At 48.0% G+C, this 15,211-nt stretch overlaps 1 protein-coding gene across 1 annotated transcript in view; it reads left to right on the top strand.

Moving 5' to 3' along the window:
• The window catches only part of LOC6591570, a 77,784-nt gene that overhangs the window by 38,560 nt on the left and 24,013 nt on the right, over positions 1–15,211 (top strand). Inside the window, exons 3-14 of the mRNA XM_026991415.1 lie at positions 965–1,205; positions 1,336–1,479; positions 1,672–1,866; positions 2,276–2,424; positions 2,642–2,753; positions 2,879–2,999; positions 5,242–5,405; positions 6,926–7,084; positions 7,983–8,156; positions 8,568–8,681; positions 10,398–10,431; positions 12,010–12,247. Coding sequence (XP_026847216.1) covers positions 965–1,205; positions 1,336–1,479; positions 1,672–1,866; positions 2,276–2,424; positions 2,642–2,753; positions 2,879–2,999; positions 5,242–5,405; positions 6,926–7,084; positions 7,983–8,156; positions 8,568–8,681; positions 10,398–10,431; positions 12,010–12,247 — 1,845 coding nt within the window. The remainder of the gene's footprint in view (positions 1–964; positions 1,206–1,335; positions 1,480–1,671; positions 1,867–2,275; positions 2,425–2,641; positions 2,754–2,878; positions 3,000–5,241; positions 5,406–6,925; positions 7,085–7,982; positions 8,157–8,567; positions 8,682–10,397; positions 10,432–12,009; positions 12,248–15,211) is intronic.

Raw genomic sequence — 15,211 nt, 5'->3', positions numbered from 1 at the left:
CTCTCACTATGACTATATATCTCTCTGGTTTCGCCATTGTTACCATACACACTTAACCCCTGGCTGACCCAACGTCCAGCCAGCCCATTGAACTATGTTTTCTATCGTTTTGGTGCGGGGTCAAATGGAATAATATCTCAAATATGTGCCAGACCATCAGCCGCAAGCTATTTAATAAAACAGAGATACCAAAACCCATCAAAAGGTGGTTCTGCTCTTAAAATGCGTATGTATTCGAGAAATGTACGCTTAATGAACACATATGTGACAATCAAAATGCATTTTGTGGCTGGTATTCTACGGAATTCTATGCATTTGAAGATAAGATTAGCTGATGCTGTCTCCTTCCCTTGGGTTTCCATCCTGTGCCATTCTCACAGCCATTTTCCTGTCCATTTTCTTTCAATAAATGTTGTTCAATGGACACAAATTCAATGTTGCAATTAATTTAACCCATTAGGCCAGCAGAAAACACAGACACAACATTCAAAGCCAAAATGCAATTAGGCGGAAGCCCACTCTCTCTCTCCCTCTCTCTCTTTCTAAAGGCAAAGAGAGGGGTCTCGGTCTCCATAAATACTTAAATGCGAACGCTGAGAGATCACTAATTGTAATTTAATTTCCAATTAGCAAACAAACTAATGCCAATTTACAGACGGAGAAGCAGCACTGCAGAATGGAGTTAAGTGGGGAAGAAGGAAGGAGGGCTGGATAGGGAATAGCAAATAGGGGATGACCAGGCGATGACTGTCTGTAGGATGTTTGTGCAAATCGTAGACGAAATTACACGCCCGACTAGATCGCAAAAGTTAAACATGCTAAACATGTCGTAGAGGACATGCCAGCCGCCGCCCAGTTCATTTCATCGCCATCGACATCGCAGTCCTATCCTGCTCTGGGACTCCTCCTCCTTTGTTTCAGCTTGAACTAATCCGGAAAACCCCGGTCTTCTCTCATCCGTTAGCCCGTTGGCATCTATACGAAGAAATACGAATGGGCCTCACGTATGGGTACGAACGAGAATGGGAATGTCTTACATCTGGATCTCCATCCGCCGGCAGAGCAAATTGGCGGCGACTGCTCGCTGTGGATACGCTCCGCTACGCTGGACTTTGACGACGGCCTGTGGGAGTGCCAAGTGACGGCCAGTGATTTTACCACGCAGGATGCCCTGACCAGTCAACCGGTTCGCCTGGTCGTACGTGGTACGTATACGAAAGCGCCAGGACTCTTCTGGAACCCTTTCAGTCATCATTTAATTCATTTTTCGAGCTGTCTTGTGGAAGATGTCCTGTCCCCACTTTTAATTGTACTAATCTTTGTTCTCGATTGCAGTGGCGCCACAGCGTCCTCGACTCGAGTACGAGGCCGTCCACGTGCCGCCGGGGCACAACATCACCGTCGATGCTGGCGCCATGGCGACAGTGAAGTGTGTCTCACATTATGGTAATCCGCCGGCCACCCTCAAATGGTATTTGGGTAAGTGTCTGGTAGCCCCATTGATTGCAGTTGTTATCCTGATGGACACGGGCAGGGACACTGACGACCCCCTGGTCATTGTCCTGTTAATTAATTTGCCAACCATTTCCCATTTCCTTTACTCGGTTCTCATTCTCCCTCCTCTCTGTCTCTGTCTCTCTCTCTCTCTCTCTGTCTGTGTGTCTGTTGCAGGCGACCAGGAGATCTCTGCGATGCACCCACAAATGAATGCCACCGAGCCGGATAATCCACGCACTTGGTCCTCCACCTCCGTGGTGCAAGTGTCGGCAATGCGAGAGCGTCACGGAGACATGCTGCGCTGTGCGGCCTTCCACGAGTCCTACTCGGCCAAATCGACGCCCGTCGAAGCCCGCCTCGATGTGAAATGTGAGTACCCCCCAACAAACCCAAGCCACTGTTCAAACTTTGAATCAGTTGCATCCCAGGGTCTAGACAAGCAGAGTGCCATCATTTGATTTGGCTTAGAGTCAAAAGAACTAAACAGAAACAGAAACAGAGCTGTAACAATTAAATTAACAACAATTTGCTGTAATTTCCTGTTTTGCTGAGCAATTCAAGAGTTGACTTGTCCCAGAGGACGTGGCCAGAAGGAGGACCAACGCCAGGGCCACATCCACATTCACAGCCAGAGACTTGGCCTGGACTGGCTTGTTGACTCTGTTTGCTCTGTTTTTGTTTTTGTTTCTGTTTCTGTTTCTATATCTGTTTCTGGTTCCTGTTTTTGCTTACCCAACTTGAACGTTTCTCGTCTGGTCTGGGGTCTGGTCTTTTGCAGATGCGCCGAGCATTCGTCTAATTGGCTCACCGGAAATCGACTTGGAGGAGGATAAGGATGCGCTCGTCCTGCGCTGCGTGGCCGATGCCAATCCGCCGGCGAGCATCGTCTGGCGACGGGCTGGTCGCTCCGAGATAGCTAGCCTACAGGTGAGTTCTGCACCTCCCTGCAATCCAGCAACCCTGCAATCCCAATCCCAAGAGGAGAAATCCTTGCTCCTTCTTGTTTATGTTGTTCCAAAATTGTCTTCCACACTGTCCCTCCTCTACTCCTTCGTTGGGTATTTATCTGAAGTGTAGCAGAAATTTGTAATTGTATTAAATTGCCTTCTCTTTCCCTTCCCTCTACCCCTCCGTATCTGGACAGGAAACTCTACAATTGCGTCCCGTTGGGCGGAGGGATGCTGGACTGTACACCTGCCAGGCGCAGAATTCGGTGGGAACCTCGGAGCAGCTGTCGGTGCAGTTGGATGTGAAATGTACGTATCCTTAACTTTACCTTCCTTTTCGCTTTACCTCTCTCCGGTGGAGTATTTATCTTGGCCAAAGTTTTCACCAAACCCTCTCTCTCTCCCTCTCTCTCTCTACCATTTTCTCTCTTTAGATCCGCCCAAAATTGTTTCAGCTGGCCCGGATCGCCTCACCACCGCTCCCCTGTTCAGTCCGGCTGCCTTCGAGTGCGTTGCAGAGGGTAATCCCATGCCATCCTATAAATGGGTGCAGAGGTGAGTCCCAGGATATATATATACACCCATTTATACACAGATATGCACACAGATATTCACTTGCGGTGGCCCGCGTTTCGGTAGGCTCCAACAATTTCCGTTGCATACTTTTGGGCGGCCCAAGCGAGGTCGAGGCTTAGTGTGGTGGCCTTTCTCCTTATGAACTCCCTCTTCTCTCTCCACTCTGCCTCGGATTCTGATTCTGGCCATTGTTTGTGGATTGGCTGGCGGCGCTAATTAAACCCCGGCTCATGCGGCGTATGCGCAATATTTGCTTTTCATTCAAATTGAAGCCTTTAAAAGGAATTTGCATTTGCACTTTAGTCTATAATTATGAGTAAGACTAGCACACGACCTCCAACCACCAGAGCAAGCCTCACCTTGATAGGAAAAGAACATTTCCCTCTTATATGAGCGCGTTTCCTGTTGCACATTTCCTTCTTAGCTGAGGCCACACCCACTGCCAGATGATGATGATGATGATACTTTGCGTAATTTTAATTAGCTACGCAGCGGAAATTGTCTGCATCTTGAGGGAAAACCACAATAAAAGTGGAGGGGGGTGTGGATGTAACCGATGAGGGCATACCCTGTAACGAACCATCGATTTAGCTTTCGAAATATATCAGTAATGATAAATTGGAAACTATAAATTCCACACTCCAAACACAGCTAAAAAGTTGCTAAAGCCTTCCTTCAGCTTTCATATTAAAAGAAACTGGGAGCACCTCTCTCATTTGGAAAGACAAACTTCATTTTCTAACCCATATATCCATTTTTTAAGAGGGTATCAAGCAGCCCCCGCATATGATGCGTGCTGGATTAGGTTCCTTCCGTTTGCTGCTGCCATTCCTTGCTCTCCCTCTCGTCTTTCACTTTTTTCAGGCTAGGCATTAGTATGCAAAGCAGGTAAAGCCTGTGGAAAAATCGAAAACACTCTTCATGCATATGACTGTCTACAGCTATCCATCTCTTTCTCTCTCTCTCTATATGCCACCACTCTCTTTCCACTCTTCTGTTGCTATTGCCACATAAGTACGTGATTTTTGTGATTCCATTTGTTTGCACTTTCCCCCTAGACAATCAAGCAAACATCATGCAACATACTCGTACTCGTGCTCGCACTCGTACAAGACTGGGTTTTAGATCGTGATCGGGTGGGAGGATATGTGGAGTGGGCGTGGGCGTGGCAGCGTTTTGTGTAGGTGTCGCCCGTCTAATAACGAATGCCACATGCAACACATTGACGTGTTGACTTAATGAAGCAAAACGCGCGCGTGTTTATCAGAAATTAAATGTCAATTGTTGAAAACTAATTTCCACGCATGTACTCGATGCCACACCACAGTCTGCCACCCCTGAAATACCCCACCAGCGCACCACCATGCCACCTCCTGTGGCACCACATTAAATGGCGCGTGCCACGTTAAGTAAACAGCGGGAGTCGCCTCACCATTTGGGGGCACAGGTGGGACGGATAATAAATCAATGCCACGGAGTGAGCCGCTGACAGGCCACAACGTATGCTCAGGAGCACTCTAATCTCCTTTTCGAAGGTCCTCCTCTTTGAAGGTCTTTCTTTGGTTGCAAGTGCAACAACCACGGAGGTATCACCGTCCCGTAGCACAGAGAGAGTCGCACACGGAGTCCTTGTCAATTTGATTTACGTGATTTCTGTGTTGTTTTAGCCTCCTTTCGTCCAAACTTTTTTGACGCTGGCGATTTGCATTTGAATGGCTTTCTAATTTATTGCTTTTAATTGCTGAAACCCCAAGGATACCCTTAAAGCAGTCTCTTAAAGTTCTCCTTCATCGTATGACCATAAAAAGAACCCACAAAGGAAGGCAAAAAAAAAATGAGAAGCATGGCAGAGGCCAAAGCATTTCGCAGCTTGAAAGGCATTTCTCATATTAAAAATGTATCAAATATTTCTGTGTACCAGCTCTTTGGATAGCCAGGGAGAGTCAGAGGGCACTCCGTGCAGCAAGCAGGAAGGCAGGCAGCCTGCACCGAAAAATAACTCATACGCATACGCAATTTTCAATATTGGAAAGCCAGAGAAGAAGGATATGCAATCGAGTGGAGACACAAACGCACACAGCACACAGCACACAGCGGGGGGCTGCATGCATCTGTTTTCATTTTGATGGAAGTATGCATCAATGGGGGAAAGGCATCATATCATCACCCATATTAGAAGACCACACATAATCATAATCAATCTCTCTTTGTGCTTCCGTAGAATCTCGCATGGCTCCAAGTATGTGGAACGGGGCAACGAGCCCCGTCTCGTCATCGACAATGTCACCTACGAGTATCAGGGCGAGTACGAGTGCCGTGCCACCAGCTACATCAATGGCCAGGAGCGAGTGGCCATATCCGATCCGGTCTCCCTGCAAGTTGTGGGTAAGTCCATGTACCAGTACACCAGCATATCTCTGCAGAAAACCGCAGAGACCACAAGATATGACGACAACGTTAGGATCTGAAAGGGTTGAGCAATCAACGAATGGCGTATGCTCTGCCGAAGAGAGGGGGCACTACTATGAGAGCTGCTGTGGGAGGAATAGTAGCAGTCATAAATCTCCATCTCTCTCTCAGCTGTCAATTTCTGTGGCAGGACCTGCAACCGCAATACCTACAGAGAAGGTGACAATCAGGCGAGAAAAGATGGGACTTCAGGGCAGGGTACGCTGTAGCTGTGCCGCTCTTCGGGCTACTCATTTGGGTCCTGGCAACACTCCGTGCAACTAATGCACACTTAAAACAACTAACAAAACTCCATTAAAAGCTGGAGCCGGAAAGCGCCAGCAAAACATTTTAAGCGCTTGCGTTGCCGCCTCGCAACGATACCGCCACTCCATGCCACAGAATTGCGCGGCGGTGGCATGTAGCAACTGGGCAACAGACTAAACCAAAACGTAACACAAAATCAAAATGAACTTATGACCGCAGTGCCAGCGTAAAAAAATAAACGGAGAAACTGCCACGGCCACTGCCCGAAGCGGGGAAAAAAACTGGACAGCGCACAGAAAAAATGTAAAAAAAAAAACAGAGAAGCAAGAAATATTTAAATTTAGTGCTGAATACCACAGCACGTACATAATTTATGACCAACCAAGGACACGAGCAATTTAGCAGCACCACCAAGGCGAAAAAAGTGCACAAAAAAAGGGAATAAATATATGTACATGTATATCATATATATGAACCGAAAAAACTGGACACCACATTATATCTGGGAACTGGGAGGGAGTGTGTGAAGTAACTAACGAACTAACTAAGTATATATGTAGTTGCACCAGCAATCCAGAGAGAGACAGAGAGAGTGTCACCAAAAAATAAAACTGGGGAGAAAATACAAAATACCTCATTAAAAATGGCAAAGTTGTTGACCCTCTGGAGCACTATACTGGCTTGTTCTCCCCCTGGATTTCCTGAAGAAGCTTTCCTCTTTGAGGAAATAGGAGTTGGCAACACCTTTCAAACAATTTGATGTAATTTATGGTACGGAAAGATTTACCCTCTCTTTAAAAGAAAAACTATGCTGGAGGAAAGACTGCAACCCCTTTTAATAATTTTATATAATTTATGGGAGAAAGATTTTTCCTCTCAGAGCAAGAAGTAGAACGTGGACAAGGCTACACCGTTCCAGGAATTTTCCTATGACTTACCCCAAGGAAATAAAGGGAAAAAGTATGGGAAAGACTGTTAAATGTTGAAAGGCTCAGGCGAAAAACTGCACCCCTCCAAACCCTTTTATACACGTATAATTTCATTCAGCAATGCAGCTCGTTGAATCCGTTTGTGACGACCAAAACTCAATTAAAAAGCCATCTCTTAAGGACCAAACGTTGTTCTCTTTTAATGCAATTATACCCCTAACTCCAAATCTTTTTCTATTATTTGTTCCATTGTATTTGCAGGTGCCCCACAGGTTCTACGTCTGCATCCTTCGATGCACACCATCTCCGTGAAAAGAGGAGAGTCCGCCATCCTGACAATGGTCGTCTGTGCGGATCCACGGCCACTGCGCGTCGCCTGGGAATGGGGTTCACTGCGTCTCGAGGCCGGTTCGGGAATAGGTGCGTATATACATACAGCCACAGCCACAGCCACACCCACACCCTTTGATGTGGCAGCCACCAGTTAAAGTTCAGCGTTTAGTTTGCGCTTCATTGGGCGCCTAATGAAAATGCAATTAGGCTTTCACTTGGCCTTAGTTGTGGCTATTCCGGATTCAATTAGCGGTAGATCCTGCTGGAGGGCTCATTATGGTTGTTGCTCTCCAACCAATTTTTTGGCATTCAATTCGCGGTAGAGAGTATCCACAAATCAAGACAAATTGCACGAGGAAAACAGAGTCAGAGTCAGAGTTGGGCAAGAAAACCGCCAGTGTCATGTCCGCGTCGGGGATACGGAATGGGAATGAAGAGGACAGAGGCAATGGCTGTGGCAGCGGCACTGGCAGGCAACGTTAGAAAGGCACCCCGTAGCAGCAGACTTGCCACGCCTGTCAGCCGCCGGGTAATCCGAGCTCCAACGGACAACCCCCACACACACACACACACGCACACATACGCGGGCATTTTCAGCTCGTTTTTCCAGCTGAAACTCTTTTCTGCAGTTTCGTTCCTTCCCGAGGCATCTGCCCTTGAACTGCAACGAATCTGGTAGCTCTGGTGGCTCTGATGGCTCTGGCTAGCATTATTCTTCATTTTCAGCTGTCCGTGTCCGTGTCCATCCAGCGGCATCCTTCGTGCGTGTAATCCTGCGTGTTCGCTTGCCACCGACACAAATCAAGCGAAGCGCATTCCAATCCCCCAGTCCAAAGCCATTTCATGGCATTGCTAGTTAGCCCATCGAATCGAATGATTAATGTCAGACCGCCCGCCCCACCCCCCCGACAAATTGTGTGTAATTTGAGTGCAATTATTTGGCCAATTCAACAAAATGTTTCTCTCTCTCTCATTCCCATTTCAGATCGCTTCCGGGCGGATGATATGCTGCAGGACTCTCGCGAGGATTGCTACCTGTCCACCCTGAACATCCATCACACCGATGAGCACGACTCCCGGCCATATTATCTAGTGGTGGAGAACGAGCGGGGCACTGATCGCCATGCCATACATTTGATTGTGGAGGGTACGTTTGCAGGTGCATAGAACTTTTTTCTTTATTTTTCTTTACCCCCGTAACTCCTCCCACTGCCCCACCCGCATCTTCATTGCACCATCATCCCGCATTCGAATTGCATTTCAATTACACTAGCAATATTCAATATTTACGCATCGAATGCACATGCAACTCATTAAATATTATATCATATCACATCCAAACACACCCCTGCATCATCATATCCCAAACGATTTTAATTAAAATCAATCGCACAAACAATACGAATATGCGTCACGTTATTACAATACGTATTCGTATTCGTACTCGTACTCGTACTCGTAGTACTATGTTGCATATGAAAATGAATATTCCTGTTAATACTTGCATAATCAACACATCGATTATAACGATATCCTTCTGCTGAATATCCTCCACCGCTGTGCCGGACAGAACCTTACGAGATGAGCTACATGATGGGCGTGGCCGGTGGCTGCATGGCCGCCATCCTGCTGCTTGTGTGCCTCTGCATTTATGCGATCAAGAGCAAGAGGTGCTGCTTCAAGGGTAAGTTTGAAAAAGAGGGTAACGGGGGAAATCATTTGTTTTAAAATAATCATTGTAACACGCATTCATTTAGACATTTAGCACGCGAGTGGAAATGATGAGGAATTTAAAATAAATATATTTCGTATTTAAAATAAATATATATATATTATATATATATAAACTTAATATAGTATATTTATTTTTATTATTTAAATATGAAAGTGTTTATTTTAACTATGCCATTTTTCGGTGCGTGTAGGAGTTATCCGTGAAAATAGTTATATTCGCTAGAAATATACATATATTGTACCTTATAAATCCTTATCTTCGTTAAGAGCCAATATTCCTTTTTCTCTTTCATCATATCATCTCCCATATACTATAGTATCTAACATAAATCGTCAATTCAATCGACCTCAATCCCCCACATCAAACAAGAGAGTACGTACATGGGGACACAGAACAATTATCAGACCAGAGCTGTGCTATTAATTACGAGGCGTTGCTGTCAAGGCCGCGACAATTAAAACTTCCTTCTTCATTACGGAGCCTGCCCTACCACATCCCACACCTTCCCCCAGACCCCTTTCCCTCTTCTGTCCGCTGTCGCACTAATTGCAAAAACACAAAAACTTGCAGCCGACACACAGAAACACACACAAAGCGGAGAAATGCGCGAGAGGGAGGAAAAGCGAAAAAGCGGAAAAAATGGCTGCCTAGAAGAGGGATGCGTCTCTCCTTCTCTCCCTCGCCCTCACTCCCTCTTTCCCCTTTGTGCTGCGAATACTCTTATTTCTACTTGAAACTCGAAACTCAAATAAATCTCATAAAATATTCATTAGCGTCCAACGCCTGCGGTCAGTCGCAGTCGCAGTCTGCGTTTCCTGTTAAACCTTCCCCCCTGTCTCCATCCTGTCTTCTGGTCTTCTGGTTAGCACACAAAAGGGTTAAGGTCTTCTGGCCAGCTTTTTGTTTGACGCTACAGAAATTTCATCTAGCGCTTTTCCGCCCTCTGTCTGTGTGGCAAGCCAGAGCTTTGCCTAATTAGAAATCAAAATTCAGACGAGAAAAAAAAAAGGAAAATGAGAGCGCGGGAAAAACTTTTTTCGCCTCAACAATTGTAAAACAATTTACAAAAGAATCCACGGGATAAAAGTGGAAATGGATAAACTTTTTGCTCGCCTTTGCTCAAGGGCATTCGAGGGGCATACATCCTTTTCATATATCCTATCCACATGATCTGTAAACACTTTTCACCGGCTAATCGCAATTTCTCAGTTGTCAATCAAGTTGTCAATTTGTTGAGTAGAGTGAGTGACTGACTGACTGACTGCTGCAGCTGGCGTCAAGTTGTCAAATGTCGTTTGACAGATCTCTCAAGTGCGACCCGACACCCATCAACACACGCGCTACGCTCTAAAGTTACACCCCTTTTGAGATCCATCAAAATTTCTCAGCACTTTACACGTTTCGCAATCAATAAGTCGATGGCTCATTTATCAATCGTAACAAGGGGAGGGGGGTTGGGGCAATATGTTCACAGATATATGCATGTCTGGTTTCACAGCTAATTTCTACTATTTTACAAACACAAAACCCCTTCTTGAAATACCATTCTATTGGGGCGAAATATATTCCTGCATATTGCCAGAACTCTAATATAACATTTTCTCTCTTGTTTCATCCCATTTTTCTACCCCCCCCATTCGACTTCTTACATGGCGGCGCGCACAGGTTCCACTGGCTATAAATCATCGGATAAAGACAGGTAAGTTGAAGCGTAATACGTACACACCCTGCCACCCTGCCACCCAGCCTCCCCTTTCCTCCCTAGCACCCCCACACAAACTGGGAACACACGTATTCTCATAGATAAATGACCATTTTGATATATATTTTTTTATGCAGCGGCAGCCAACAGGTGGCGCTGGCATGCCAATTTATGCGCCCCTACTGTCCGAATACGGCACAACGCACACTCGCACTCACACACTCACACACACATACACACCTATACGTACACAAAGGGAGGAACAATGAAAAATGCTTTTCACTGCATCTCCGTGCGTCTCCGTGTAGGTGTGTGCTGCATAAAATATTATACATTTTTCATATATTCAATATATGCGGGTAGGGGCGTGGTCGGAAGGGGTTGGCAAGGGGTTTGCCTTTTTGGCAAGCGAAACAGTTTTGTTTAGCCAAGAAAGAATGGTAGAATACTCTTACCAAAGGTGGAAAAAGTAGTGGCCTTTAGCGTGAAAATAGTTGGAATCGGAGTTTCGGTGTTATATTTTCCGAAAGCTTCTGGCATAAGGGGTTTTTTGAGGCAATATCTTTCCGTGATCATGCTATAGGAATCATCTTTTAATTATAAAGTACCCCACTATGAGTTTTCTCTGGTAGAAGCTGTGAAAGCTACTGCTTTTTTTGTCAGTTTGTCACCTTTTTTGCAGTATTTCTCCTGCATAATATTCCTTTACCCAATATGCTACAAAACTCTAATATACCTCATTTAGTTACAGAGCATTTTGGTAGTATTTTTCTGTGTTTTGGTAGCGCAACAGAGCGAAAGAGAAGTAGAGGTAGAGGTAGAGGTAGCAAGCCTATCGCTCATTGTTGCCTGCCTGCCTCCTGTCCCCAACACCCTGCCCCCTCTGTCTGTACGTGCAATATGAGTTATGAGCGGTTGGTCGGGCCATCCCTATATCCAGAGACCTCTGTGCTCCTCCGCTTGTTTTTCCATTTTAAAATTACTATATTTTTTGTTTATGAAATATGGAATGCACACACTATCATCTCCATGAAATTCTATAGTACGCAATATACACTACATACTACATTTCTGGGGCACCAGGCACGTCAATACGGTGGGGCGATGAACGTGGCGGAAATGGATTTAGAATTTCCGCACCAACGGCCAGAACAATATTCGATTTATATGCGACCGAAAACATGACCGAAACTCATTTAGGCCAACGTTTTTAGTTCAGGCCAGCATTTTCCTCAGAAAAGCAAAAGTGGAAGCATTCTGGGAGGATATCTAATTTCCTAAACCCCAAGTAAACAAATGCCTGGAGCGAGGCAACGGCGACAAAAACTAAATAGATATTCAGATATGCGTGAGGGATACAATTTGGCAATCAGCGATAGAAGATACCCCAAGCCCCTACCGAAGGCCACCATCCCAGCCAATAGGCCACCGAATCTAGCATCAGTCAGAAGACCCCTCGAACCAGACCAGACCACACCAGACCCCACCCAACCACTTAACCACCACCCACACAATTGTCACTTGGGCAAACAATTTTGGCTAACGATTTCTTCTCGTTTCCCCATTCCCCCGCAGCGAGAAAGCTGATTTGAAATCACGCTCCGATAGCACGAGTGGCCCTCAAGGTGATTCGATTTACACGACGCCCGCCGGCTTCCATCATCACCAACAGCAGCAGCAGCAGCAGCAGCAACAACAGCAGCAGCAACAACAGCAGGCTGCTGCGGCAGTGGCAGCAGCAGCGGCCCTACATGCCGCCTCGCAGCATCCACAGCAACAGTATCCGGGACATGGATCGCCGGAGGCAATGAAGGTACGCATGGCTGCAATGATATTACAACCGCCCACTAGAGTCTAGCAGGCAATTGATAGCGAATCCAACGAACACCAACAAAACCAGAAACAACAACCACACGAACACCAAGACCAAGAACACCAACACCCACACAACACCCAAGAACTCGAACTCGAACCGGAAGTGGATGACAGCCATGTTGGGTGTCACAATAACAACAACAACCACAAGAGCTCCACAACGACGACAACGGGACTGACCAATAGCGATAATACGAATACGAATACTTTAGAGGCAGCTGCCCAAAGTGGCAGCAGCAGCAGCAGCAGCAAAAGTACTTGCAGCAGAAGCAACATTAAGAGCAACAACAAAAGTAGCAGTAACAGCAACAGTAGCAACAATAGCGAGGGTTCCTTAAACAGTAGCAAAAGTAGCAGCAGCAGCTGCAGTAAGAGTAACGGAGATCTAGAGAACAATATGAATAGTGCACCCAAGCCCCCAAGTGCGGCCAAGCTGCTCAATCTGAATGTGACCAACGAAGAGGAGGAAGAAGCGAAGACGGAGGAATTAATGATCCAGCAGAAGCGGCAGCAGCAGCAGCAGCAGCAGCAGCTGGAGTCCATCCTGTCGCCGGAGGAAACCCAATTGTTGCTGCAAAGGCTGAGCATTAACAATCCGTTCTATCGCTTTCGCAAGCAGAGTAACTCCTTGAAGGAGCTGCGACGCCTGAAGAGGCGCAACCGTGCCCAGGGCACACGCTCTCGCTCCCGGTCCGAGACGGATCTGGGACAAAGGGTGCCGGTGCCTGTGCCTGTGCCTCAGAACTTTCCCCAGAAACCACACCAACACAATGAAGCCAAAGTTGTAGTTGTATTAGACAGTAAGCAGCAGCAGGAAGTAGCCATAAGCCAGAATAGATATAGTACGAGTAACGCTAGCCTTAAGACTAGATCCGTAAGCAGTCTAACAGCATCCCAGGGAGCCAACGATAGCTCCACGGTGATCACGAATCCCTTTTCCATCTTCCACGATGATGAAATCCTCACTTTGAGTGTGAATACTCGACTGAGAAGTGCAACGAGTGCCCGGAGTGCGCGTCCCCAGCGCACAGGACGTGGCCTGCGGCGCTTGTTCGAGTCGTCAAGACCGAATCCCACCCCACCAGATCATCATTACCTACACGGAGTCCCTGTGCGCCGCTTCGAGCGGCAGGACTTTGATCAAGATCACGATAGACGAACCACCACTGGCAAGGCCAAGCGATCCAAGGCGATCTTCAAGCAGCTGTCCTTGAGGAAACTCCATCACAGGTCCGAGGACCCACCATCGCTGCCAAAGCTGAAGCTCAGCTATCCCAATCGCACGCACAGCATCCAGAGCATGCGGGCCGCCGGAAGCGGAGGCTACGACATCCAGCACACGGCCTACCATCCACGACTGCAGACCCAGACGCCATCCAGTACCGCTGCCAAGGCCAACTACTTTGAGCGGCTGCAGGCCAAGACGCGACAGGGCATCCAGAAGATACGCGACAAATGTCGCAACTTCAAGACCAGCAGTGGCTCCGAAGGGGGGTCTGGCAGCGAGTTCAGTGGCTTCCACACCCTCGCGAAGGACGAGAGTTTCCGCTTCATCAGCGACCGTGCACATATCTCCAACTACGAGTCGCGCTGCAAGCAGGCCACCATCTACAAGAGCTACAAGTCTGAGATCGATCTGAGCAAGAACCTCCATTACCTGGACGCCTACCTGGAGGAGAACTTTGACCAGCACCTGAGCACGACGAAGCAGTCGGCTCACTCGGTGGGCCGCGTGAGCGGCTCCCAGCGAAGGGCCTTGGCCACGCAGCCCCATCCACATCCACATCCTCAGCCGGAGACGCCGCGAAGACGCCACAAGCGCAGCCAATCGCAGGCAAACAATGGGGGTGGACTTCCTGCTAACTACGAGAATCTGGGCACACTGCCCATTGCCTCCAAATCCACGCGACGCACGGCGGCCCTCAATTCGGACTCGATGAGCAGCTCGGACTATGCCTCCGTGTTCAGTGGCCCAACAACAGCGACAAAGCGTGAGAAGGAGTTGCCAGCCATCGTCCACCCACAGTTGGAGCCACTGCCGCAGGCTCTGGAGGAATCGCGGGAATCGAAGGAATTCAAATTGCGCTACGAGCACCCGGACAAAATGTGCGAATACTACTTTGACAACCTAACGAGTTACGCGCTGGCCCTCGAGGAGAGCGAGGACCTGCTCCTGGCGGAAAGCGCCAAATCAGCGAGATTTTTCTACGGCGACGACGACGAGGACGACGACGACGATGACGATGAGGATGCGGACGATGTCGGAGCTGTAACTGGCGGAATGCTGGCGGCTGCTACTGCCGGTGGAGAGCCTGATTACACGGCCCGGGACATACGAATTCGCGTCAGCGTCAACGAATGCGAAGACGCTGATTGGCAGCAGCCGACGACATATAATGAGAATCTGGCCGAAAGCACATTCTACCAATCTCTCAATCAGCATTTGCAGCGACAGCAGCAGCAGCTGGCAAGTGCCACAGAAGGCCCAGTCGACGAGGAGGAGGAGGAGCATCCGCAGAGTAAGAACCACGAGGCAGACCATCTCCTTTTGGCCGGAGCTGCCAGCGGCGGTGAGAGCTACCTGGACCACTTCCAGCGGCAGCGTGGTCGCAACGAATTCGAGCGTGCCCTGTCCTCATCGCAGCACTACCAGCGCGGCGACTACTATGGATTTGGGCGAGGAGGAGCAGACGACGGCACGGATGAGGCCGTGTATGCCACGAAACAGCGACGGGCGGACTTGATGGAGGCGCACTATGCCCGCAGCTATCAGGGAGAAGTTCGAGGGGCAGCCGCTGCAGCTGGAGGAGGAGGTCGGAAGGCGGCTGCCACCCGCTATGGACTGGAGATGGAACGACGACAACCACCAATGGCAGGGATAGTAGCAGGAGGAGCAGCAACA

Source organism: Drosophila persimilis, unplaced genomic scaffold (genome assembly GCF_003286085.1).
Source record: "Drosophila persimilis strain 14011-0111.01,24,50 unplaced genomic scaffold, DperRS2 tig00000000-arrow-pilon, whole genome shotgun sequence".
Taxonomy (NCBI): Eukaryota; Metazoa; Arthropoda; class Insecta; order Diptera; family Drosophilidae; genus Drosophila; species Drosophila persimilis.
The sequence above is the reverse complement of the archived record's forward strand: the minus strand, read 5'-3'. Positions and strand labels throughout refer to the sequence as shown.